Source organism: Tachysurus vachellii, chromosome 17 (genome assembly GCF_030014155.1).
Source record: "Tachysurus vachellii isolate PV-2020 chromosome 17, HZAU_Pvac_v1, whole genome shotgun sequence".
In the NCBI taxonomy this organism is placed as follows: Eukaryota; Metazoa; Chordata; class Actinopteri; order Siluriformes; family Bagridae; genus Tachysurus; species Tachysurus vachellii.
In genome coordinates, this window is record NC_083476.1 from 1,087,292 (window position 1) to 1,115,000 (window position 27,709).

Here is a 27,709-nt window from a genome sequence, read left to right on the forward strand (position 1 = left end):
CAAACACAGCCAGCGTTTTTTAAGTGTATATCCCCCCCCCCCACACACACACAGACACACACACGTTAAGATCTCATGAAGTATCTCCAGCAGGGGGCGTGGCCTAAATTCTGCAGGATGAATTGCGATGAACACGAATTTATTCTCATATATTTTACACAGTGTGTAAACGCAGTGTGTGAGTTGAGTGTGATGATTTACACGTCAGATACCAAACATGTCTTTGCTTCACGAACACATTTGTGGGAAAATTCGATCTAAAACTTCTCTCGAATCCGAACGAACAGTTTAACAAAGGAGCTCGGAATGAATTTCAGCTTAATTTGAGGGAACAGGTTGAGAACCCGGTGCGGCTCGCTGGAGAACACAAAGACGAGACATAAGGTCTAATAGAAAATAAAACTTCTGCCGTATAAAAAGTTCTATCAGACATCCATACAAACGTCTATCATAAAGTGTACAAAATGCCTTTTTCATAGATATTTAAATACACATGATTCCACTTTCAATATATTACATAACCTCAAACACTCAAGTGTGCTTATTTATATTTATACATTTCTCATAGATATGTGTATTTATATAGAAGTCGTATATATATATATATATATATATATATATATATATATATATATATATATATATATATATATATATACTGGAGACGCACAGAGATGCAGGAGCGAGATGGGGAACGTCTCTCTGTGGTTCAGCTGTGTGTTTCCCCTCGTGTGCGTGGACGTGTTTAAGGCCGTGTTTTTCCGCACATCTCCTGTGTTCACGTTTCCGTCGGATCCTGTCACTTTTCCTTGTTTTCCCAGGTTTATCCCTGCTTCTGTATCTCTGTGTCTCTGATTATGAAGGTGGGTTCCGTCTCAAACTGAGTCCTGTGTAAGTGTTTGAGATCGGACTGTCACTTCTCAGCTGCACTCAGTCTCTTGGATTTGATGAAGGCCATGCCGTGCGTGCGCATGTGTGTGTTTAAAGCCGGCTCCGCGTCGAACGTCTTGCCGCACACCCTGCACTGCGTGTCCGGAACGTTGGGAGCGTTCTCCTGCTGCATGGTGCACGGAGGCTCCTTCATCTTGTGCACGATGAAGAGGTGGCGTGCGAGCGAGTGGCGTGACGTGTAGCACAGGCCACACTCGGAGCACTGATGCGACGAGCCGTCCGTTTTATGCGACGGGAGATGTTTCTGGAAAAGTGTCAGCTCGGTGGTGGAGAAACTGCACACGGCGCATCTGTGAGTCTTTAACACGCTCACCTTCAGCTTCTTCATGGGCTGAGGGCACAAGGAGGCTGCACGCTCGTGGCTGGGGATCCCCTCACGGTGCTCTTCCTCGTCTTCTTCCTCTTCCTCTTCTTCAGCGTCCTCGCCGTCAGAGTTGAGCTTTCGTTTGGGACTCCGTACCTGAGCACACGAACAAACAAGAACATTAGAGTGCTGAGATTTAAGAGCTAACCCTACCCCTAACCCTAGTCCTAACCATAACCCTAATCCTAATCCTAACCATAACCCTAATCCTAACCCTAATCCTAACCCTAATCCTAACCATAACCCTAATCCTAATCCTAATCCTAACCCTAATCCTAATCCTAACCATAACCCTAATCCTAACCTTAACCCTAATCCTAACCATAACCCTAATCCTAACCATAACCCTAATCCTAACCCTAATCCTAAGTCTAAATGTTTACACAGGGAAAGTTCTGTGTATTCAGAGCAGAAAAAAGAAGTCATCAAATTTTGATATTCATAAATAAAGTCAATATTAATATTATATGTTCCTCTAAGAAGTCGCTCTTCAGTGTGAGATGCAGCTTCTATCTAGATGTTCGTCTGGTTTTTAGCTCTTTAGCCTAAAATTAAAACAGGCTGAAACTTTTTCATAAAACGTTTTATTCCTTGACTCCTCTGTATGTAAAGCATCGGTGTTACATGTAATAAGACACTTAAGACGAGTAATAAGACACTCGTTTAGTAAATGATGTTTTATACAGTAAGTATTCATCACCTGGTCTTTAACAGCGGCCTCCTCCGTGCTGCTGGACTCCAGCGCTGATCTTCGCTCTGCTTCCTTCGTGCCGTGTCTCAGCTGGATGTGTTTGTCCAGCAGCAGCCGCTTGGTGAAAGTACGTTTGGAGTCTGGACAGTGACTGAGGGAAGAAATCAGAGCACGATGTTCCTTTTATTAAGTGTGTCACTACAAAACAACATCATGTTCACAGCAATCTGCTCTGAGCATGTGATAAGAAATAAAATCGGATTATCAGAAAAAGACTTTGACATTTTATTTATAAGAAAGAGGACTGACTTCTGGTTAATAAGATGGTGGATGTGAGGGAAGAAGTTAAAGAGCTGAGATAATGATCTTACTAAATAAAATTGAGGAATTTCCTGAACATCTTCGCAACATTTTTTTTTATATTTATTAGATATTATAGTGATTTAATTGTTGGTCAATCTTTTACATACAAGAGCCTTGAGAGTTATTTAGACATTTAATATTTATAAAATATTTATATCAAAATATTTAATATTTATAAAAACCGTATCATCGGTTTTTGGTATTTTTTCATAATAAAAATAAAAATTCGATCTTTTTAATCCTAATTTTCACACGGACTCGGCAGCAGACGGACTCGACCATACTCACGGGCAGGAGTAAACTTTGCGGATGCCTTTATGTTTGATGCGATTGTGTCTGCAGAGACTGTGTGAGGAACTAAAGGACTTGTCGCACTGACGACACGGATGTTTCTTCAGCTGCTACAGAGAGAAAAAGAGAAAGAGAGAAAAACATTAGAAACACTGATGTCTGGATCAAACTTATACGTAAGGACCGACGTACAAGACGTCTGGTTAACGCTCACAGTGGGTACGGCTTTAATCATGTGCCTATTACAGCTACAAAACACGCTCGTGAATTTGTTTTCGTGACAACAATAAACCTTCCCCGCTGTTCGGCCCTCGTCCAGGGCGCTCGGCCGCTTTAATCACCTCATTGTGTGTTTCAGACTCATCAACACGCACGTCACGACTTTACTAACCCCCAGGCAAAGTCTATTATTTCTACTTTAAAGCTCTAATATTATCCTCCTCTCAGCCTGATCATTTGGAAGCCATTATTTCAGCATGGAGGCTATTTAACCCCAGCTTCAGTGGGAAGTACTCTAGAGAATCGTCACGTTTCCTCTTCGTACTGTTGATTTCTGATTGTTCCAAATTACACACGAAACCCCGAACTCGGAACAGGCCGCTCTCGCTCAGTCGGTGAAGCACGGGGACGTGTCGTAACAGGTTTCGGCTGTTCAGGACAAAAATTCAACGTACAGGACGTGTGAAATTTTCTTAAAGACAAAAGTGTTTAACACAAATGGAAGGAGTCTCCAGTGTCCACTTCACTGCAGTTTCTTGGTTGTCGTGTTTTTTTTTTTTTGTCTTATTAACTTCAAGAGAGAAAATAAAGAGAAGCTGCTGAAGGAAAGACAGTTTGTAGCTATAATATACGTGACAACTGTAACGAACTTGTGTAACAATAAATGGATAAAAATAAAGTGTCTATTTTTTTATCCATTCATTCATTCATCTTCTACCGCTTATCCGAACTACCTCGGGTCACGGGGAGCCTGTGCCTATCTCAGGTGTCATCAGGCATCAAGGCAGGATACACCCTGGACGGAGTGCCAAACCATCACAGGGCACACACACACACTCTCATTCACTCACGCAATAAGACACTACGGACAATTTTCCAGAGATGCCAATCAACCTACCATGCATGTCTTTGGACCGGGGGAGGAAACCGGAGTACCCGGAGGAAACCCCCGAGGCACGGGGAGAACATGCAAACTCCACACCCACAAGGTGGAGGCGGGAATCGAACCCCCAACCCTGGAGGTGTGAGGCAAACGTGCTAACCGCTAAGCCACCGTGACCCCGTCTAATTTTTAGACGACCCCGTCTAAAGTCAAAAATTGTAACTGCTGTAAAACTGTTGTGATAAAAGAGGAATAAAACACTCCGTGGTTGTTACGAGCAGCTCCACTCCATCACACCTTCATCACCTTGTCATTGATTATTTATCATTTGATTATCTGTAAGAAATCTTGGGTTTATTACCTTCCCATGCTCTCTCTTCATATGAGCGACGAAGACCTCTCTCTGTGTGAAGAGACGATCACACTCCTTACATGTCCAGCCAGGACCTGAGGACGTCACGGAGGACGAGACAGACGTTTTGTGTCGGTCGTCGGTCGCGTAGGCAGTTTTCTTCACCGGAGACGAGGGCTTCTTATCCCCATTGTCAAGGCTGTTCAGGGGACCCGAGTCTTTGCTGTTGGAGTTGGAGGTCATGGAGTTGATGGGCTTGATGCTGAGCGGGAGATTAATGCCGAGGTTTGGGGGACCGTCGATGGTTTTAAGCGTCCCGTGTGTTGACTGTAACGAAACAAAATCAGGGTTACGGAGATCCAGAAGCAGCTCTGAACACTGCGGTGCTCAGATCTCATTTCCCTCTTCACCTTAATATGATCCAGCATGAGCTGCTTCTGGGCATAGTGCATGGAGCAGTCGGGACACTTGAACACAGACACCTTCTGACTGGAAAGGTGCTGGTCAAAGTGTGCGTAGAGCAGAATCTGCTGGGTGAAGACCGTATCACACATGGAGCATTTGTAGATCAACCTACAAAAAAAAAAAAAAATAAATAAATAAAAAAATAAAAGGTTGCCATGGTGATGAAATGTTTTTTTTTACACTGATATTCTGAATGTCCGTGAAACAAGTTATATTATAGCAGAGTTATATACAGACTTATAACAGCTATAAAACAATTTTTTTTTCTTCTATTATATTTAATACGATATGAAAAAAATAAAAAAATTAAAAAACTGTTTTTATTTCTTCTATTATATTTAATACGATATAAAAAAAAAATCAAAACCATTAACAAAGTGCCACAAAGAAGTGTAAACTCCTCTGTCCTTAAAACCTAAAGTTTCAGCTTTACCTTCTTTACCTTTATCTGTTACAAAGAGCTGACACTGGAGTCTCCTTCCATCGACAACAAATATTAGCGTCACATTATAAATCCTACATTAGGCTGAAACGATTAATCGCTAAACGATTAATTATTTCCTGGAAAACAGTAGTATTGTAATATATTGGATCATCGCTTACTAATTACATTCTTCCATGATAAACAAACAGAGTCGGAGCGAACAGGATGTGTTTCAATCACAGTCACATCTGTTATAATGAGGAAAAATCCCGTCACTTAACGTGGACCAAACTGGCCGTACTGAAAGACGTTCACTCGCACGTGTCATCGAGAGTCAATACACACGTCACGGCTTGTTTAGTCGAAGTGTGATTATGTTTCCTGACAGACAAAGGAGCCACCTGGTCTTTTCATTAACGAGCGCTGATTAGCAGACGAGAGGAGAGGCTGGGTGTGCCAGAGAAAAACATCTACAAGCTACTGAGGATAATGATCTTCTACTCTGTCACTGTTTGGGAAACAAAACATCACAGGAGGAAGTGTGTGTGTGTGTGTGTTTCTGTGTGTGTGTGTGAGTGCAAAAAAATGATCTGACCTGCGTATTAATTACGTATAAAAAACGCTTTGTTCATTTTAATCAGCGCTACTGGAATTAGCAGTTGTGCCAAAGTTCACAAGAGCAAATGAACATTTATCTTCTTATCTCCTTCTCAGATGAAGTCTTTTCATGATGTAAAATCAGACTAACGTACAGACTGTATACATAATCAAAACTAGACTCACTTGGGCTCTCCGATCTTCACACCCGGGTGCTGAGTGTAGGCGTGCGAGTGAGTCCCCGGAGCAGATTTGAAGGCCATGGGGCAGATAGGGCATTTGTAGAAGATCTCACAGTGAGAGCCCTGGGTATGTGACTTGAGAGCAGTGACGTCAGCAAAGATCACGCTACAGTGGACACACCTGAGGAGGAACGAGTGAACGGACTGGATTTGGACTTGCACCTTCAGAGAATTCTGAACTAAGCTGCATGTCAAAAAGATCTGTAATTTCATTTCAGAGCTCCAGGCTTGCTGAACAGGGTTGCCAGGTCTGTAGGATTTTAAAGGACTCCAATATCACGATATTCAGATATGCTGTTACAAGAAATGAATCAACAACAGTAGTTGTGGAGTGATGCTGAGTTTCCTCTTAGCTAGCCACCAGTCCACAAAGTGTTTCTGTCCTCTAATACAACTGCAATTTCTCAACTTTTAACCTCTCATTTTTCTTTTCTCTCTCTTAAAGTTAATTAATAGAGAGAAACTGCAAAAACTGTAAATTCCTCTATCCTGGTATATTAATCAGAAGATTAAAGCTAAAGTTACAGCTTTACCTCTGACTGATACAAAGCGCTGACTCATGAGACTCTTTGCCTAAATGCCGAATAAACATCTCCTTACAGAATAATTGAGTTTTTAAAGTAGTTTATAATGAGCATCTGCTATACAAGTCATTACAAAAGAGCTGTTGCTATAGAAACTATTAGAACGAATGTGTCTGCTCCAAACAAAATGAGCTGTCACGTTCTAACCAATCAGGATCTAGAATCTAGAACTCAACAACAATTGTACTAAGAATTCATTCATTCATTCATTCATCTTCTACTGCTTATCCGAACTACCTCGGGTCACGGGGAGCCTGTGCCTATCTCAGGCGTCATCGGGCATCAAGGCAGGATACACCCTGGACGGAGTGCCAACCCATCGCAGGGCACACACACACTCTCATTCACTCACACAATCACACACTACGGACAATTTTCCAGAGATGCCAATCAACCTACCATGCATGTCTTTGGACCGGGGGAGGAAACCGGAGTACCCGGAGGAAACCCCCGAGGCACAGGGAGAACATGCAAACTCCACACACACAAGGCGGAGGCGGGAATCGAACCCCGACCCTGGAGGTGTGAGGCGAACGTGCTAACCACTAAGCCAGTACTAAGAATTGATTTTTAAAATAAGTGTCATTGAGATACCGAATTGATCCAGAATTCTTAGAAATCATTATTATTAAAAAAATAGCTATGAAAATGAAGACACCTGATCTTTTGGTTATTAAATACCAGAACTCAAAACCAGACCTATGGACAAGAAAAGAGTCCAGACACAGAATGATGTGTCAGACCTGGCAACGCTGCTGCTGAGGGTGCAGATAAATGACCAGTTAAATGCTTGCTCGGTACAAATAACTTAAAATTGAGCTGTTTAGCAAAATGTACAATATGAGCAAAAAAAAAAGCATCTGTAACCAGACAATGATAGGACGTGATGAAATAATGAATTAATGACCACATGAGCTGAAGCGGGGACTGACCGGTAGCCCACTCGCCGCGTGTAGTGCAGGCAGTTCTTGGTGACATGGGATTGGAAATGGACGGAGCGACAGATGGCGCCGCACTCTGGGCAGATGTACGGAGACTTGTGCTGATGGATTCGCTGATGAGAGGCGAAGCTGCACTGGTTTGGCAGCAGCATTTGGCAGATGGTGCAGGATTTCTGCAGCAGAAGGAGAATAAAAAGAAGGTACTGTAAAAGAATATAAGAGCTATACATAGAGATCACATTGTGCTGTTTTCATACTGTATTGCATGCACATTTGTTTCAAAGCTTTAAAGATCACATAAGTGCGGGAGAACATACTTGTCCACTTGACTCAGCAGCCTGTTGATAATGCATGGCCAGAGATGACTCGTCCTGAAATACCTCGTTACACTCCAAGCACTTAAGACTTGATCGACACACTCGGGAAGCATCTTCATCTAAGGGCATGGCAGCCACTACAGGTGCAGAAGAAGGTGCGGAGATCACTGTTGTTTCACTTTTCCCATGATATCCTGCAAAAGAACTTTGCCCTGTAGTTGAAATGGGAGCACTAGAGGTCACGGAGGGAGCCAAGATCATCTGATCGGCAGGGATGGGCTTTAAGATAAGGTGGGAACACTGCATGACCACACCTTTGTCCTTATGTCCTCTGGCATGGGATAGGAGACTACACTTGTTGTAAAAGACCAAGTTCTTGGAGCAGTGATTGCACGTAACTTCAATGCGAACACTTCTTCTTTCATAATGTTGAGTTAGACTTTTCTCCAGAGCAAAAGAATCACCGCACTCAAGGCATTTATAACCACGGGATGGTAAAGAAATACATGATGAGGAGGGAGGGCAAAGGTTTGGAACATACACCGGGACAGGGTTGATACTGCTTAAAACTTTGTTGAACGCCTCCACGACCGAACTCTGGGAACTGGCCAGCACCTGCACACGAGACACTTTCTTAGGGGGTTGACTGGGCATCATGGCTTGTTTAACGGGTTGCTGGGGTTTAGACAAAACCTGGTGGAGCTCTGAGGCTGATGTAGCTTGAGGAAGGAGGTTCAAGTTGGTAAGATGGACAGTCTTTGGCACGAGTTTGGTGTTGGCAAGGCTGGAAGCAGGTACCACAACAGTTTGTTGCTGAATAGCATTGGCAGCTTTGAGAATTGCATTGCTGGCACTTTGAACAGATGAAGCAGGTATGACTGTGGCTTTTACTGTTGTATTGTTAGCCAATTTTAAGTTTATTACTTGGGAACCAGCGTTTTTTACTGCAGACACTGGTAGAAAGGCAGTAGCAACAGGCTTGATGGTCATTTGCTTTGTGACTTCAATGGTTGAACCTCCGGAAGTTGCCATCACTGTGGTTGGGAGTGACGTTCGGGTGGGAGATGACAAAACAGAGTTTGATGTGGGAGACGACAAAAAGGAAGATACCACAATGGATCCCGAGTCGATACCTTTCTTCAGACCTTCTGGGTCAAACTCCGGCAACACCCTTGTTACAGTCCTCTTGATCTGGCCTGAAGACGTCTTAATGGTTTTAATACGCACCTTGGGAATGACAGGGGTGGATCCTACAGGGGATGAGGGTGACCCTTTGCTGCTGTTCTCACTGGTAACACTACACGGACTCTCTGGCTGTTTGGAAAGCATTTTCTTGGCAAGCTCCAGGGCTGACTCTTGCTCTGGAATCTTTTCTGTCACCTTTGGACTCTCCTTAGCCTCTTTTGGAGAGTCCTGATTAGTGACAGTGGGTTCAGCAGCTGTCACGTCTGTGCTGGCCTTTTTTGCACTCAGAGCAGCAATAGCAGCAATGCAGGATGAGAGCTTAGCTGATGATTTAGCCTTGGCTTGAGACAGGTTGGACATACTCAACCCAACTACTGGCTCCCTTCCTTCTTTCCCATCTTGGCCGCAAAGTACCTCTTTGAGTTGGTCCTCAGTTTTCCTTAGTTTTGGAGGATCGTAGGCATTTGGGTTTCCTAAAGTACCATTGGTATTAGTGTTTTCAGTTTTTGAATGATTGTAATTGCCATTAGTTCCCATCTTCAATGAACCATTGCCTGAAAGATTAGAATAAAGCTCCTCTCTCTTAAGTCCTGTAAGAGGATTTGGTCTAAAACAAGGTAAATTGTTTTGCCTGTCCAAAGGGTCATCTACTTCGATCTTGTCATCATCATCAAACTCGTCAGCACTGGAAATTGGACTAAACTGGTTATACCTGGAGCCAGTCACTTCTGTTCCATGATTTCCAACTTTTTGATGCTTTTCGCCATCTTTGCTAAACCTGTTATTAGGCGACATGGCCATGAACCCGTTGTGCATTCCGTTCCCTACTGAACAATGGATATCCTTGTCTGAAAGCGAGTGATCGTTGGCATCGACGTTTCGAACATTCTTGACAATAACGCTCACTCCAACATCTGGCATCGAGGGAACATGGGAGTCTTCATCATGGTGAACATTTTGTTTGAGCTGCCCCTCGTGTTCATCGTGGCCGGATTCGATAGCGGCCTTGGGGTCGACCATATCAGGAATGTCAAAGGCCGCAAGTAGATCATCAAAGTCCGGGGTTTTCATGTCGCCCATGGTCTTAGGGATATGAGCTAAAACCCTTTTGAAAGAAAACGACATAAACAATAAATATAATGTTAATTCGGTGTCAAAACAATTACAAAAGACATGAATTATAAATGGACGCTTTTGCTGGAACGCGTCCTTGCAGCAGTAATTTGGCATATTTAAAAATACAACCATTTTTAGTACAAAGAATTATTTTTGCCTCACAAATTGCGTAAAACTGAATTATGTGGAATTACAGATAATCCTTTCACTTGAGCCACAGTCTTTGTTTCTGTCGGATGCTTTGCATGGGGTTTAACATTCTGGAAATCCTGCAATCACAACATCACCTGTATTAGCACTGGGTATCGGATGTGCTGCATGTACAGTACACCGGATCTGAGAATTCTGGATTGTTATTGGTCAGAAGGTGTTGATTGAGTTTTTTATAACAGTAGCTCTGACAAGAAAAAAAATATACAGTTATAAATACGTTCTAATACGTTATCGTTTCTATAGTAACAGATTCGTTTAGCAGACGCTTCATGTTACAAATCAATTAAAAAGTTGGGTGAGGTTTTTTTTGGCATTTATGGAAGGAGACTCCAGTGTCAGCGCTTTATAACAGACAATTTTCTAATGCCTTCAGCAAATAGGAATTGACACTTCTCAGTTTCCTGGTAATGTAACAAGTTTTGGTTTTGTTTGCAATAAATTAAGTCTGGTGGAAAAACAACTGTTATAACATAAGTGACATATAGCAGCTATAACCTAAGTGACAACAGGAACTTGTTTTGTCGACATTCCATGTCCTTTAACGTAACTATCTAAGGACTGTTGGCACATTGGTGCTGTGTAAAAGAATGCATGTATGTATGTCAGTATGTATGTATGTCTGTATGTTTGTATGTATGTATGTATATATGTATGTTTGTATGTATGTCTGTATGTTTGTATGTATGTATGTATGTTTTTGTGTATGTATGTATGTATGTATGTATGTATGTTTGTATGTATGTCTGTATGTTTGTATGTATGTCTGTATGTTTGTATGTATGTCTGTATGTTTGTATGTATGCATGTATGTATGTCAGTATGTATGTATGTCTGTATGTTTGTATGTATGTTTTTGTGTATGTATGTATATATGTATGTTTGTATGTATGTATGTCTGTATGTTTGTATGTATGTTTTTGTGTATGTATGCATGTATGTATGTCTGTATGTATGTCTGTATGTTTGTATGTATGTATGTATGTTTTTGTGTATGTATGTATGTATGTATGTTTGTATGTATGTATGTCTGTATGTATGTCTGTATGTTTGTATGTATGTATGTATGTTTGTATGTATGTCTGTATGTTTGTATGTATGTATGTATGTTTTTGTGTATGTATGTATGTATGTATGTATGTATTTGTGTATGTATGTATGTTTTTGTGTATGTATGTATGTATGTATGTCTGTATGTTTGAATGTTTGTATGTATGTCTGTATGTATGTATGTAGAAATAGTCGATTTTGGGGTAACAGTAGCTCGGCTTGTAACCAATAATCTACAAATCCAGGTGTGTGATTGCTAAATAAAAAGTAAAATGTACTGATGTAGCATAAAACATGTATTAACCTAGATAGATGGAACTGGTTTAATTTGGTTTAATCGAAGTATCCCGATGTAACGTGAAGGAACACAAGCAGGTTTGGCCAAACATCCTCCTAAACCGTGTTGTGACACGAAAAATCTCATTGTACTGAGAAAAGCTCAAATCCAGAAAGGTGAGGTTTGGCTATTTGGGTTAGCCACCATCGCTAATCCCATTGCTGCCTGCATTCTAGTGGTGGAGCTCACAGCAGCCAGCCTGTCCTCCATTACTGTTATTAACATCTGCACGCTCTGCATAGGCAGGGCCAAAATGGCCTTCTCCCTCCTCCTCCTCCTCATTCTCCATTTCCTTCTCCTCCATAGATACATTCATCCACTCACACTCACAAACACGTTACAAACACAGCAAAAAGAAATGAGGTTATGATGCAGAAACGAAAGGAAAAAAGCTTAAGGCCTCCAAATGAGCCAGCAAGCAAAGCAACCATACGAATCCAATGCCTCAGATCACATAAAGCAACGCCTGATAGAATTCAGTCAGAGATCCTGACAAACACACACAGAGTAGTGAAAGCATGCAAATGAAGCACTCCTCACCCTCGCTTCCGACCATTTTTACTGCAAAACAATCTCCTTTCATCCTTCTTTCCTTCCTTCCTCCCCCTCAAACACACCACTCTCTCGCCCTCTGCCACCACCGAACACCTCCCTGCCTCCCTCCCTCCTTCCTTCCTTCCTTCCTTCCTTCTATTCTCTCTCTCTCTCTCTCTCCACTGAAAAAAATCCCACTTTCCCTTGCAGCACTCATGGGTCACATTACGCCTGACAAACAGCGGCTCGGCCCGTGCAGCCTCACTGATAACACGATACCCAAAAAAAAGCTGTTAGCGTGTGTCTTTTCCCTCCTCCATCATGGCTGCTCCTGCTATCCGGCCCTGTCTCGAACACAAACATGGAAACATGCGATGAATAGAAGAACCCTGACGTATAAAACCCTGCCATGACCCTGCTAACATGCACCGAAGCTTCATTTGCTCTCTGTTTTCGGTGTTGAAGCCTTGCTTTCTGCCCTGTAGCACAGTCACTGCATTGTTCCTCATCTGCTTCAAACCGGTTTCAACCGGTTCCGGTCCTCTCACATATTGTGTGTGCTGCAGTGCAGCCTCGCAGGACACACACACACACACACACACACACACACACACACACACACATTTCCATCAGTTCTGGAACATTCCTGTCAAGATAGTCATGTTAGGTCAGATTTTTTTATTTCCAGAAACCTTCGAGTCTCGACGATCCTGGTGTGACCTGTAGATTACACGCAATTACTGAAAACAAATGCTGAAATACAGGAAAATGCGGCTAAAAGTCATTTCTGATGTCATCTACGTTAAACCTTCATGGCCTGAGACCTCGAGTGCTCCTCTGAAGAAAGGACTAGGCCTGAAAAACAGACATGAACTCTCGTGGACAGTGAACATGCACACGGCAGGCTCGCGAATGGGTTTATATGGATGGATGGATGGCGTTAAGATGGTAATGGAAGCCGAAAACAAGCCAGTAACGAAGAGCATCGTGCACTCTCTCTCTCTCTCTCTCTCTCTGTCTCTCTCTCTGCCCCTGTGTGTTTCCTAAGAAAAGAAAAAAGCAGATGAAGGAGGAGTAGTAAACAGTAAACACGGCTCGGTACCTGGCCTCGTTTTTGATTCTTGCCTCTCCGTTTCTACCCCATTCTGCAGCACTGGTTTTGCTCTTCCGTTTTCCTGCTCTACCTCCCCCCCTCACTCACTCACTCACTCTCTCACTCTCTCCGGTTCATGCTCCTCTCCCTTTATCCAACGTCCCTGCTTCCTCTCCTTCGTCTTCTCCCAGAATGAAAGAGAGAGAAAGAGAAAGAGAGAAAGAGAGAGAGGGTTTTTGTCAATTAAAATCAGCTGTCTTGTCCTTCAGTCCTGGGCAACCCAAGCATCCTGTCGTCTCTAACTGAGGGAGAGAAAACAAAAGGCCATAAACACACACACGCACGCACACACACGCACACACACACACACACACAGAGCAATGCAAACATATACGAACTGGTGCCTACCCTAAATCTCTTTGCTGCTTCGTCTACTGGGAATCTTCCATGATTCCAAGATCCGTGCAAATGCTGCATCCCGATCCATCCAGGCCCCATTCTGTTTCTGTGTGTTGCAGTAAATACGTATCTGTGTGTGTTTGTGTATTTGTGTGTATATGTATGTGGTTTAATATTTTGTTATTTCATTTCTTCTCTTCCTCCTGTCCTGTGGGTCACCCTGTGTCTTCGCAGATGCAAAGGAAAAAGGGGGCAGTGTTCGACAGGCAGCTCTGGCCTTTTGTCTACGTGTGTGTGTGTGTGTGTGAGTGTGTGAGTGTGTGGTGTGTGTGTCAAAAGAGACAGTACTGGCTCGCAAACGCAACCAGCTGCCGAAGCCAGAGAGCTGGGGGGGGGCAACAGGAGAGGTTGGAAAGAAAGAAGAAAAGAACAAACGAAAGGATTAGAAGATGGGATCTTGTGTACCTTTAGAGGAATTTAAAAAAAAAAAAAAAAGAACAAAGGCCAGACATCATGGCGGCTGGGGAGCTGTGACGGCTCTGCAGGGGTGGTGTGTGTGTGTGTGTGTAATCAGGGCCTGGTCTTGAGACTCACCGAGCTGCTGTAATAATATATAATCACACATCAGTCGTTAGAGCGAGAGATTTTTGTCTCCAGTGAGTCGGAGGCCAAATAAAATATCGAATGATGATCGAATGACGCTGAGGACGGTTTTCCGAAAAAATTCAGTGAGCTTTAAGGAAAAGTAAACAGCAAAATATATTAGGTGCAGAAATGTTTTGGTTTGTTTTTAAAGCATATTGTTCATATTGTATTATCTTTACTCCTATAAACACTGACCTGTTGCAGATTTAGTTAAAGAAGATGTATATCGAGTGATATGTAGTCATATGTAGTGTCATGTTATAAATGTAAAGTGTGTTGTAACGAGGAGCTGATGTTTATTTTCTATTGTTTTTATTACACTTAATGTCAGTAGTATGTGCACCCCTAACCATCACACCCATACATTGCTCTTCCCCAAACTACACTAGAACGTCTCTGTATGCAGAAGCTTTACAATTCCCTTCACTAAGATCCGCAGACACGACAACGTCCCGGTGCACAAAGCCCCAGAGCTCCATAAAGACATGGTGTGGAGGTGAAGGTTGGAGTGAAGAAGTGTCCTGCACTGAGCCCTGACTCTGACTCAACCCCACTGAACACCTCTGGGATGAAGTGAAACTGGAATCTCTTCAACATCACAACATCAGAGTCTGATCTCACTAACGCTCTTGTAGCTGAATTAATGAACACTCAACCATGAGCCGTGAGAAGAGAAGAAAAGAAGAAGGGAAGAGAAGAGAAGAGAAGTAGAAGAGAAGAGAAGAGAAGAAGAAGAGAAGAAGAGAAGAGAAGAGAAGAAGAGAAGAGAAGAGAAGAGAAGAGAAGAGAAGAGAAGAGAAGAAGAAGGGAAGAGAAGAGAAGAAGAGAAGAGAAGAAGAAGAGAAGAAGAAGAGAAGAGAAGAAGAAGGGAAGAGAAGAGAAGAAGAGAAGAGAAGAGAAGAAGAAGGGAAGAGAAGAGAAGAGAAGAAGAAGAGAAGGGAAGGGAAAGAAAGAGAAGAGAAGAGAAGAGAAGAGAAGAGAAGAGGAGAAGAAGAAGGGAAGAGAAGAGAAGAGAAGAAGAAGAGAAGAGAAGAAGAAGAGAAGAAGAAGGGAAGAGAAAAGAAGAAGAAAAGAAGAAGAAGAGAAGAGAAGAAGAAGCTTATTATAGTAGGAAAGATTGGAAGGGAATAAATCTTGATTAAGATGATAAACAAAGACACACGAGTGTGATCAGTGGTGCACAAACTTTTGGCCTATTGCTTATATAGTGTTTGTTCTTGCTGTGCTTCTTAGTATCTTTTATTATTGATCTATCATCAGTTACATCGACTTGTTTGGACCTTCAGCCAGACAAAAGCTCTAAGAAATGATCGACTTGACAGAACGGAGCAGAGATCCCACAGAACAATGACATCATCCTGCTTCACACTAATCCTGTGTCAATAGGGCTGAAGGTTTCTACACATTTATATTCCTCACTGGAGTTAATAAATCGTTCAGTCTGAGTTACACACTGTGCTTCAAAAATGATCCTTTAGGAAGTTAACTTGAATCCAAGGGAACTCGCTTCATCATTAATATCTGCTCCAAAATATAAGTTCATTACACACTCGCGTCTGATTGGCTGGTGGATTTCCACTCATGAGCACGTGAGATGATCGTACTGTGCTGTTACTGTACACTTTCCAGAGGCTGTAGATAACGTTTCTGTGGGAGCTTCGATAAACCACGACGCTGCTGTAATCCAAAATAAAGAAAGAAACAAATAAAAGAACGCGGTTCAGTTCGTAAGCACGACGACGCCAGAGATCTGACGGTGTGTTCGACTACATTAGTCTTGTTCTATGATTTGTATTATGAAGTCAGTGTGCTATTTGGGTTGATATCAGATCAGCAGGAGGCATCAGCTCTCGCAGCTCTCGCAGCTCTCTTATCTTTTAGAAGGCAGCAGAGCCGAGGACGAGCGCTCGGTTTGAACTCTGACCTCTAACACCGTCATGACTTTTCAACTTTTACCTTTTACTTCATCTCAGAATACACAGAGCTCTGGGTTAAAATCACGAAGCATGTAACGCGTGTTTGTGTAAAAGCGGAGCGGAGCTTCGCATCATCGACACACGAAGCAGTAAATCAGCAGGAAATGATGTGCATTTCCTGGACACTTAGTCACTCGTGTAACAAACAGCATCCTAAAAAAAAAAGCCTGTGGATTTACATCACGATCTCTAATCAAGTCTCTCACGTTGTGTTTAACACAATATGAAAAAAAGGACTTTATATGATATGTATTATATAACAGAGCTGCTGAATATAATGATATAATATTAATTAGTTCATTCATTCATCTTCTACCGCTTATCCGAACTACCTCGGGTCACGGGGAGCCTGTGCCTATCTCAGGCGTCATCGGGCATCAAGGCAGGATTCACCCTGGACGGAGTGCCAACCCATCGCAGGGCACACACACACACACTCTCATTCACTCACACAATCACACACTAGGGACAATTTTCCAGAGATGCCAATCAACCTACCATGCATGTCTTTGGACCGGGGGAGGAAACCGGAGTACCCGGAGGAAACCCCCGAGGCACGGGGAGAACATGCAAACTCCACACACACAAGGTGGAGGCGGGAATCGAACCCCCAACCCTGGAGGTGTGAGGTGAACGTGCTAAACACTAATTCGGTTAACAGCCCTGAGCCTCGTCTCAACCTCGGCTGATTAAAGATTACAATAATCATAAGAAAAATCCTTCTTTTTATCTTTCTTTTCTGCAGGATAAAGTGGAATTTACCTACGAGTCACTTCAGATGGGACACGTCCTTAATCACTGGAGATTTTCAAAAGTTTCAGAGACTTGCTGTAATGACATCACCCTATATACTGTATCCTATCAGATTAATCCTGTCTAAATACAACTTACTTCAGAGTCGGACGCCTCAAGCCGCGTCAGCTTTCTTCAGAAACTAAATAAGTAATGAACTCACTTCATTACAAGTCCAAATCTACTCTGTGAGAGTATATATACTTTATGGACCATGTTTTTATTTCTATACAGCGTTTTATAGTAAGTAAAAGACGCTGTCACTTTTCCAGATGCAGGAATAAACACACTTCCTGAAAGATAATACCCACAGATCATTACATTATAATAAGCTTTATATTAATCTCTGCTGCTTTAAAAATCACTACACAAGTCTTTTCCTAGGGGGGCACGGTGGCTTAGTGGTTAGCACGTTCGCCTCACACCTCCAGGGTTAGGGGTTCGATTCCCACCTCCACCTTGTGTGTGGAGTTTGCATGTTCTCCCCGTGCCTCGGGGGTTTCCTCCAGGTACTCCGGTTTCCTCCCCGGTCCAAAGACATGCATGGTAGGTTGATTGGCATCTCTGGAAAACTGTCCATAGTGTGTGAGTGTGTGAGTGAATGAGAGTGTGTGTGTGTGTGTGTGCCCTGCGATGGGTTGGCACTCTGTCCAGGGTGTAAAGTCCTTTCCTACAGAATACACTGACAGATACTGAGGCATCTAATGTGATGTACTACACTACTGATATAATACCTACAGCTGTATACTTCTATATCGTTACATACGTCCTTTATGGAAGGTTAAAAGATGGCAGAGTTTCAAAAAACATGCTGAGATCTGGAGTAAAGTTCCACAAGTGTGTAAAAGTAATCCCACACGAATAGGGCAAAAACACACACAAATGACTGAGTTGATGAATAGTAATAAAGATGTTACTCTACATCACCTCTGCATGTAAAACTAATCCCATGTGAATAAAGCTCATGTCAGACTCTACTCTTTTATCATGTACATCCTTACAGAGACTTTTTTATTTTTATAATAAATACACATGAAAGGACTGTCAGTAAATGTCAGTACTGTAAATCCCCTGCAGTTGTGACCACAACCTAAACACACACACTACAGGTACCCAAGATCCCTCAAACCTCCAAAGCCAAACAAAACCTCGTAACCTCTAACCTCCACTGAAGGAATGAACGAATGGAATGAATCAGTTCACTCAGTAGAACATAGGAACGGTTTGCCCGATGTAACAGGAACAGGCAAGCAAACGCTATCGAATAAACCCATACAGAGACGTGTGTGTGTGTGTGTGTGTGTGTGTGTGGAACAGAGCATAAGCACAATCTATTATGTAATCTCAGGCCTTGTGTAACTTCACAATGAAACATCTGATTTAAAAAGACAAACAGGAGAGAGACTGTGACCTACCTGAGCGCTACTGTAAAGCAGGGCTTTTTGTTCAGATGGGAGGAGAAATCTCTTCCTTAGATGGGAAGCAAAAAAAGATAAATGGCTGTGGCAAGAAGGCCAGCCATGATTCCTGCTGCACCATTCATCACCACAGCAGGATGAAATGAGGTGCATGAAAGATAAAGAAGGGGAAGGATGAGAAAAAAAAGAGACAAATATCAGTGCATTTCATGCAACAAAAGCCAACGTGCAATCTGAAATAAAATTAAAAGGCTTTGATGATGGACACATTTTGCTTTCTCATTCTGAAAGGCATTGGGAGACACTGCAAGAGAGGATGATGATGATGCTGATGATGATGCTGATGCTGATGATGCTGCTCCCACCCCCAGCGTCTTCCAGCAGTCACGTGACTCCCTGTCTGTGCGCGTGTCCTATCAATCTGTGTTTCGCGTAAAAACAGCAACGCAAAACTCCTACGCATGCGCAGTTGATCCTCAGCGTCTTTATTACTGTTCTCACTTCACACAGGACATCACCGTTTAACTGCAGCTTTACAGGAGACCCACAATTCTTTGCGCTACGCATTTTTATCATGATATAAAAACATTGTATTAATGAATAAATATCGTTGTAGTTTATTTACACAACACGATATGAAAAAACTCGGAACTGTGTATTTATAACGAATAAAACAAATAAAAATGTAAAATTAAAATACTATTAAACTTTGAATTTATTAAATTTTTTATGTTTATGCTTTTTTTGTTATGATATATTTTACTTTCCCATGAGCCCCCGCGGTGACCAGTCTGCTGTTGACCGGAAGCGAGTGACGACACCGGAAGTACCGCCAACTCGCTTACAAATATCGTTTTTGTTCGTTCTTTTTAACGTCGAATTTATTTAATTGGTACATTTAAAAAACAACGATGTAAAATATCTTATGTTTATGTTGAGCCTTTCTCTAGTTCATTACAGCCCCGACGTGATCAGACTCGTTACACACACACACACACACACACACGTCCATGTGTCCTAAATGTTTCTAGGGCACTTCAGTAACACCCCCCACCCCCACCCCCCGAGTATTGTAGCACATTGTGGGGATTCCTGAGTGCATTAGATACTCTGGACTGGTCACTAAAAGAATCACACACACACTCATACATACACACACAAACATATACACACACATACACAGACTCATACACACATATACACACTCATACACACTCACAAATACAAACAGACACACACACATATACATACACATACATACACACACACTCATACACACTCACACATACAAACACATACATGCATACACACACACACACACACACAGACTATTGTAGCTCATTGTGGGGCTTCCTGAGAACTCTGTAGAACTCTAGTGACCAGTACTCTGTACTGGTCACTAAAAGAATCACACACACACACTCATACATAAACACATATATACACACACACACACAGACTCATACACACACTCATACACACATACACACACATACACACATACACATATACACACTCATACACATACACACTCATACACACTCACACATACAGACACACACATACATGCATACATACACACACACACACTTTTCTAAACAGAAGTCTTTAGTTCTTTTCTATAATTTTAACATTTAGAAATAAAACAGAAGAGTAAAAAACTATATGAAGCCTCATCTTGTTTAGTTCCACTAATAGACTCCCACTGAGGCATGTGATGATATGATTAAAAATAATCTTTCTTTTTCTTCTAAACAGTATAGTGACAACGATAATTAGTTTGTGAGATGGCTGGCTATAAAGTCCTCACATCCAGCTCACAGATATTTTAGGGCTGTTTCTAGACATTAACACTCTCATAAACTTGGAATCTATCGCTGACAGTTTATCGGAAACAAAATATTTTCTTTTAGAACTTGTTTTCCAAAATAGTGTCATTCTTATAATCTGGGTGCATTACAGAAGAAGGTTGTTTTCTGACAGGATTTCTAGTGACAGTTAACCTTGGGCACACTCTGCGCAGTGTTCTCAGATTTGTATCTACCATTGTTTAATGCCTGACCTTTTCATCTTGAATCTACTTTCCTCTGCACAGTGGAGGCTCAGAGGCCTCGCCGTGTGCTGCACTCATTTCAGCCCCAGATTCATGTTCATGCCTCTCATTCAGCAGTGTTTTAAAAGATCGCCAGAGTAAAACCTGTGCCTTATTGCTGTCTGATAAATTTCACATTATGTGAGCAGTGAGGAATACGCATGTTGAATAAGCAACGTGAAACACACTTTTGGCTTAATTCACTCACACTCACTCACTCATTTTCTACCGCTTATCCGAACTACCTCGGGTCACGGGGAGCCTGTGCCTATCTCAGGCGTCATCGGGCATCAAGGCAGGATACACCCTGGACGGAGTACCAACCCATCACAGGGCACACACACACGCAATCACACACTACGGACAATTTTTCAGAGATGCCAATCAACCTACCATGCATGTCTTTGGACCGGTTGAGGAAACCGGAGTACCCGGAGGAAACCCCCGAGGCACGGGGAGAACATGCAAACTCCACACACACAAGGCGGAGGTGGGAATCGAACCTCCAACCCTGGAGGTGTGAGGCGAACGTGCTAACCACTAAGCCACCGTGCCGATGGCAATTCAGTTGAATTGAATTAATATTAATTTGATTTGTGTGTTTGGAAAGAAGAAGAAGAAGAAGAAGAAGAAGACTCAGCACTCACTGATGGTTTTAACAGATACCACTTGTTTAATGTTCTGTTTATAATAAACATCTACAGAAAGAATATTAAAACTACAATTAAATATAAGTGTATTTCCATATGTACATCCAAATATAACGAAATATGAATATTAGCTATTATATGTATTTCAGATTTATAAACAATTTAACGTTTGCAATTCTTACAAGCTACAATTTATTAATACTGCCCTCTAGTGGAGAAAACAGATATCATTTTAAATGCGCTCGATATCATCTTAAATTCAGTGTTTAGTTATAAGGGGCGGTAGGAGGAAGTGTGTGTGTGTTTGTGTGTGTGTGTGTGTGTGTGTGTGTGTGTGTGTGTGTGTGTGTGTGTGTGTGTGTGTAAAATGTATGTGTGTGTATATGTGTGTGTGTTTTAGTTACAGTTTAGTTTGAGGAATCCCCAGCCTTCTCATGCCAAAGGTTACCTGCTGTTCCCGAAATACGTGTGTGTGTGTGTGTGTGTGTGTGTGTGTGTGTGTGTGTGAGAGAGAGAGAGAGAGAGAGAGAGAGAGAGAGAGAGAGTCTCTGTGAGTTATCATTAAGTGACACTGATAGGCTCACTGGAGGATAAAGCCTGAGTGTGTGTCGAGGCTCCTGGGTCGAACGCTCGCATAATTCTCTGCTTTTGTCTGCAGGTTTGTTTGGTTTGTTTTACCAGCAGCTCCACTTTAACTTCCCTGAAGTGCTCCATCAGGACAATAGAGATATTTCTGTGACTTATCCGAGTGTGTAATATTCTTTCATCAGCCTGAGCGATGGTGTTTGCTCTCTGTGATTCAATTTGCTTCTTCATCTGTCACTCTATTGTTTCCATGTTGAATTAAAGGTAAGAGAATCCTAGCAACATAAACACTCGTCACTCAGAGCTGATTACAGCGATGCAAAGCCTCCATGTGGCTCATAATATTGAGGCAGGAGACCAGGGGCTTCCCAAAGGCAGTGGCAAAGAGGCATTGACTAGTTTCTGTGACTCCAAGCCTTGATCATTTTACGATAAAAAAATAGATATATATTTAAAACTGAATCCAATACACAATAAATATTTGGTATGTTTGTTCTTTTGGATTCTGTTGGTCCTCTGAGTCCGAGCTACTCGACCCTATGAGGAAGTCGTGGAAGACGATCCTCAGATGTTTGTCCATTATTATTAATGAACAGTGTGAACACTGTGACAAGACCAGGACTAGGTGAGGTCGAGTTCAGAATAAGTTTTAAAAGTTTCTTACTTCCTCACTCTAAAAACTCTGGATTCAGTTTTCAATTCACTTTTCACTTTATTCTGGATAACAGGATTTAATGTTTGGAGACATAAAAGAGAGCAAGATGTTAGGAGAACCTTTCATATTTTTCCCTATAAACTTAAAATTTTATATTTATTACACACACACACACACACACACACACACACACGCACACACACACCATATTAACCCTCACCAGATTCCCATCCCCTGCTGATGGAAAGCTTCCCCATAAAATGATGTGCTTCACCGTGATGGTCTCAGGTGATGTTGAGTTTCAGGCCGCTACGTGCCATATATTTTCATACAGTTGTTTCTCTGTGGAAACATTTTTCCTGCATGCCAGGGCTATGGTTATGGTTCTGGATCTCTGGAGCTTCATCACAGTCATCTTTGTTCTCTTGATTGCTTCTCTGAATCATCCTGTCTTTACATGCTCAGTGATTTTTGGTGGACAGCTTCTTCCCTTCCTTCCTTCCTTCCTTCCTTCCTTCCTTCCTTCTTTACTTCTTTACTTCCTTCCTTCCCTTCCTTCCTCCCCCCCCCCCCTTTTAAAAAATGATTTCTGTTCTTCTACTGTCTACTTCACAGAACGGTTTTATATAAACAAACCCTGAACAAGATCTTTTCAGAAATTTTGATCCATCCTTGGACTTTATTGGATGCTGTGTGTTCTGGGTTCTTCGACAAACAGGTGTATTTCTTCTGAGATCATAAGGAAATGAGGACGGTGGAAAGAACGGAAGAGATAAACAAGTGCTGCTTTGTAAAACCAATAAAGAGGGAAACTGTGAAAACAACGAAAAGGGAAAATAAGTAAACAAAGAAACGAGGTACATTATATAGGGAACAGATCCGTCCTGCAGATTGGGGAATGAAAAACCTGAAAAATAAGCAGCATTTATCAGTTCCATCAGAAGAAAAGGTCCATCGTTCAGTAGGGTGATGGTGGGGGCGTGACAGCAGAGGGGTGGATGGCGGGGGTGAGGCCGGTCCTTATGATATTAATCACCATATTAAGCCTTTGACATTTTGCCTTGAATACTAAACGTTGTTTCTCTGTTGATTGACATGACGCTCTTTTGGACGTCATTAAGCTTTCAGGCTGTTCACCTGCTTTGTGTCCTGCTCTGGTATAAATACTCTGATCTCCACACACACTCACTCAGTCACACACACACACACACACATACACACTCCACAGCACTGCACAGGAGGAGTAGTAGAAGTCCAGCCGTGTATCTTCATCGTCATGTGTGTCCTTTGGAGATACAGACTCGTCGTCTGGGTGTCGGCCGTCTTGCTGTTTTTCCTGGTTTGTGACGCTCAGCTCCATAACGAAGCACAGAGCGGCAAGTTAGTGTTCGCACGAGGAAACCACTGGGCTGTGGGTGAGCAGCGTGTCTGTCTGTTGTAATAAATACGGCTGTGTTTTAATATTACATACTGAGGTTTATTTTAAAGTACAGACTAAAACTCTGAATGAAGTTTTAATGTTAACTTTTAAAGCCAGTCAAAAAATCTTGGAAATTCTATTCCACTTAAACTATTTATTTATTTATTTATTTATTTATCTATCTATGTATTTATTTATCTATTTGTTTATTTATTTATATGTTTCTTTTAAAAACAGTTGCAAGGAAAGTCATAAGAAAGAGATCTTATCTATCTCCTTCTCCTTCTTCTCCTTCTTCTTCTTCTTCTTCTTCTTCTTCTTCTCCTTTTCATCTTCTTCTTCTTTGTCTTCTTATTCACCTCCTCCTCCTCCTCTTCTTCTTCTTCTTCTTCTTCTTCTTCTTCTTCTTCTTCTTCTTCTTCTTCTATTCCTCCTCCTTTTCATCTTCCCCTTCTTCCCCTTCTTCTTCTTTTTCTTCAACTTCTCCTACTCCTCCTCCTTTTGGTTGACAGGACAGTGAGGTTATAAATCATTCTAGAATGAAGATTAAAATCAGGATAAAATCTGCAGGAAGTAAAAAAAAAAACATGGGACACCATTGTGACTTTCTTAGATTTTCTAAATGATCTGAACACAGTCCTGAGACTTCAGACAGGTCTGTACTCGTCTTTGGCAGTTTGGTGTTTAATAAACACTCAGAATCGAATTGTGTCAAGCGACAAGACGCCAATCTCCAGAAGCAGAAAAACACCTTGTGTGCTTTCTGTCTGTTTTAATCATCCTGTTCTGTTCTCAGTCACTTTTGCCTCAGAAATGACAAAAAGTCACCTGTCTTCAGTTTTACTCCATTTTTTTTTCCATTTTCCACAGAAATGAGACTTTTGACACCTAAAGGATTGTTCATTATTAATTATTTTTATTATTATTACATTTAATTAACAGTCGCTCAGCTTCAGTTCTGGCTCAGTTTCAGTGGTTTGTTTTAGAGATTAACACATTTATCTTTATTCAGTTCAACTCGTGTTGGTCAGAGTTTTTATTAAATCTTTCTCTCTTTTCACACCTTTTTAAAATAACATGTAATTAGTAAGAATGTGTCGTATATAATAAAAAAAATCTTGGCTGAATAGTTTAAATAGTCTTTTAATAAAGTTTTTTGTGTCGAAAGAAAACTGAGATATTGACTTTTTAATCCTGATTGGTTAGAGAAGGGGTGGAGTCATTTACTGACAACAACAATAAAAATAAATCATTGCTGTAATTGTATATAATCTTCTGGAACTTCATTGGTATAAAATCCTCACACTCTTCTACCTTTCTTTACCTTTAAATCTCAGTTTCATGGTTTAATATCAAACTGCAGCAGATGATCATCGTGTCTCTGTTCTGTTCAATCAGCCTCTCGAGCGTCTAACAGCCTCCTCGAACAGGAGGACGTTAAAGTGTTTTGTTTGGTTTTTACTCTGTCGCTCGCCGATGCTTTAAAGCACCAATCAGAGACAATGACAGTGACATCACTGATTTTATTAAAGAACCACTTAATGAAGCGCGTTCGCTCTTTATTTCAGACGGACGCTTTGCTTTTGTTCAGTGACGCAGCTACAAATCACTACAGTAAAGAACTGGTGATCTTTAACTCTTCATAGTGCTCAAAGTATCTAAGAGGTTAAATACAAGATGACGGTGTTAATAAACACTCCTCAGATCCTTTAACAATAAATCTTCATCTTTTTTCATGGCTAACACAAACCAGGTTTATGGTTTATGCGCTTTCTAGCTAGCATGATGCTGGTAACTAAAGGGAAATGAAACAGACGTGATTTTCTCTCTGATTATTAAAAACTATTTCTGTATGATTGAAAAATCCGATGGAATTTCACTTAGCACTGAGAGCTAACCTGATCACAAGTGTTCTGTCATACTGATGAACGGCAACGTAGTAAACTTCTGAAGATGGATTTTGATCCAAAGTTCAATGCCGATGTTCCTCAATACAGCAGAACTACTGGAAGTTCAGATATAGCTTAATGCTAACTGTAATTTCAGTGTTATCTGAGTTTGTTTCTGCGTAATTCACCAACACAACTGAGGAGAATGTTGATATTCCTAGTTAGTTAGTGCAATCATTCATTAGTATCCACACCATAATGCTATTATTAAAAAACCTTACACAAACCATAAGAGCTGGAAAACTACAGTAAAGCTTTTGGAAGAAAGAGTCCTCAGATGGGCCACTAGGGTGATCTGTAAATAATCTCTACTTTTCTTTTAGTATTTAATACTTTACTGGACATGATTGGTCAATCTAACAGTTCCCGGTGTTTCTCCACAGGACACCTGATGGGTAAGAAGAGCGTAGACGAGACGACGAGCTCGGACGACCGTGACTTGGACGCTCAGGCTTATTTAATCAGAGCAGAAGCCGACACACACACACAGCCGTCCAGACTACTGAAGGCTCTCGTCAAGGTTCTGTCTGGATCAAAGAGAGACACAGAAGACGAGAGGGAACGATGGGAGCGCTCGATGGAGCTGAAGACAAGGCCAGAAGAGCAACTGGAAAGACAGAGAGGGGTCAATCAGGTGAACTCTTGGGTTTAAATCTTATTTAAAATTCCCCCTTGAGCATCTCTCCATGAGCAATTTAAATTTTTTTAAATATATTTAACAAAATAAAAAAAGCAAAAAAAATTAATCTTTTTATTTTTGAAAATGAAGATTTTCTGTAGGGGCACGGTGGCTCAGTGGTTAGCACGTTCGCCTCACACCTCCAGGGTTGGGGGTTCGATTCCCGCCTCCACCTTGTGTGTGTGGAGTTTGCATGTTCTCCCCGTGCCTCAGGGGTTTCCTCCGGGTACTCCGGTTTTCTCCCCCGGTCCAAAGACATGCATGGTAGGTTGATTGGCATCTCTGGAAAATTGTCCGTAATGTGTGTGATTGTGTGAGTGAATGAGAGTGTGTGTGTGTGTGCCCTGCGATGGGTTGGCACTCCGTCCAGGGTGTATCCTGCCTTGATGCCCGATGACGCCTGAGATAGGCACAGGCTCCCCGTGACCCGAGGTAGTTCGGATAAGCGGTAGAAGATGAATGAGTGAGAGAACTTTAAAATGATTAATAACTTCATCTAATGTCTCCTCATCTGATTTTCTGGATCCAGGCAGCGAGGTTTTTCTTACTGGCTTTAAACACCAGAGATTCCGACACCAGCTGAAGACGATCATCAGGTCTGATCTGTAATCAGAACCGTGCAGTTGGAAGCAGCTGAGAAATGACGTCACAGTCTGATCATGTCATGATCACCACATCCGCTCGCAGATCACTTTTATTATTTTGTTTTGTAAATTTCTCTCATTTTAATGCCAGTGTTTTTAGGCCTGAGGATTTAATTGTGTTCTTCTGGGCTGTTTGTGTGACTGATGTTCAATAAAACCTTAATAAACCTGTGGGATTTAAACACACACGACTCTGATGGTCTCAGTTTTTACTCTTCAGATCTGATTATTTTGGTCATTTATAACCTCAAACAGAAGGACGTGGACTCACAATTAAACACTCAGGAAATTTTATCATCCCATTTCTGTTCTGTAGAGATTTTCTCCTTCAAACCACAGAGATTTCAAACCGTTAGGATTATATTTTCATTAAAGAAAGAAATGTATTGTTATAAAGGTTAGTTCCTGTCATTCAGGGTGTTTTTCTACAACAATGCAACATTCAACAATCCTGAAGTTTTTATTTTAACTTCGTTTGATTTTTTTTTAAATCCTAGTAAATAAAACTGAGCCGATGACATAAATCATCATGACGTTTAAAATGACACACCATCGTTGTGACCTCACGCACAACACAATAGTGAATCAACATCCAC

General features: G+C 41.6%; 2 protein-coding genes across 3 annotated transcripts; one reads left to right on the forward strand and one right to left on the reverse strand.

The window, feature by feature from the left end:
* Nucleotides 1-641: 641 nt before the first annotated feature.
* On the reverse strand, nt 642-12,246 carry znf532 (zinc finger protein 532). Of its 2 annotated transcripts, none has more exons than XM_060891261.1 (9): nt 11,550-12,031; nt 7,685-9,974; nt 7,359-7,540; nt 5,787-5,963; nt 4,525-4,687; nt 4,124-4,441; nt 2,658-2,770; nt 2,016-2,157; nt 642-1,411 (listed from the first exon to the last, which is right to left on the reverse strand). In XM_060891261.1, exons 2-9 carry the CDS (start codon nt 9,947-9,949, stop codon nt 914-916), a joined length of 3,858 nt encoding a protein of 1,285 aa, XP_060747244.1. In that variant the 5' UTR covers nt 9,950-9,974; nt 11,550-12,031; the 3' UTR covers nt 642-913. The 2 variants fall into 2 exon arrangements, with proteins under 2 accessions (XP_060747244.1, XP_060747243.1); XM_060891260.1 differs by lacking the exon at nt 11,550-12,031 and adding an exon at nt 12,123-12,246 and having other exon boundaries at nt 644-1,411.
* Nucleotides 12,247-23,553: 11,307 nt separating this feature from the next.
* grp (gastrin-releasing peptide) lies at nt 23,554-27,299 on the forward strand. The gene is made up of 3 exons (XM_060891059.1): nt 23,554-23,836; nt 26,174-26,424; nt 26,999-27,299. The coding sequence occupies exons 1-3, from the start codon at nt 23,698-23,700 to the stop codon at nt 27,050-27,052; spliced, it is 444 nt and encodes a 147-aa protein (XP_060747042.1). The 5' UTR covers nt 23,554-23,697; the 3' UTR covers nt 27,053-27,299.
* The last annotated feature ends 410 nt before the right edge of the window (nt 27,300-27,709 follow it).

Bases quoted from the DNA above. Each gene is read 5' to 3' on its own strand.
- znf532 (XM_060891261.1), bottom strand. From the start codon at position 9,949: ATGGGCGACATGAAAACCCCGGACTTTGATGATCTACTTGCGGCCTTT. The intron at 7,541-7,684 runs GTATGTTCTCCC...CTTCTGCTGCAG, and splicing joins CTGCTGAGTCAAGTGGACAA to AAATCCTGCACCATCTGCCA. The intron at 2,771-4,123 runs GTAATAAACCCA...TTCTCTCTGTAG, and splicing joins TGAAGAGAGAGCATGGGAAG to CAGCTGAAGAAACATCCGTG.
- grp (XM_060891059.1), top strand. From the start codon at position 23,698: ATGTGTGTCCTTTGGAGATACAGACTCGTCGTCTGGGTGTCGGCCGTC. The intron at 23,837-26,173 runs GTGAGCAGCGTG...GTTTCTCCACAG, and splicing joins AGGAAACCACTGGGCTGTGG to GACACCTGATGGGTAAGAAG. The intron at 26,425-26,998 runs GTGAACTCTTGG...TTCTGGATCCAG, and splicing joins GACAGAGAGGGGTCAATCAG to GCAGCGAGGTTTTTCTTACT.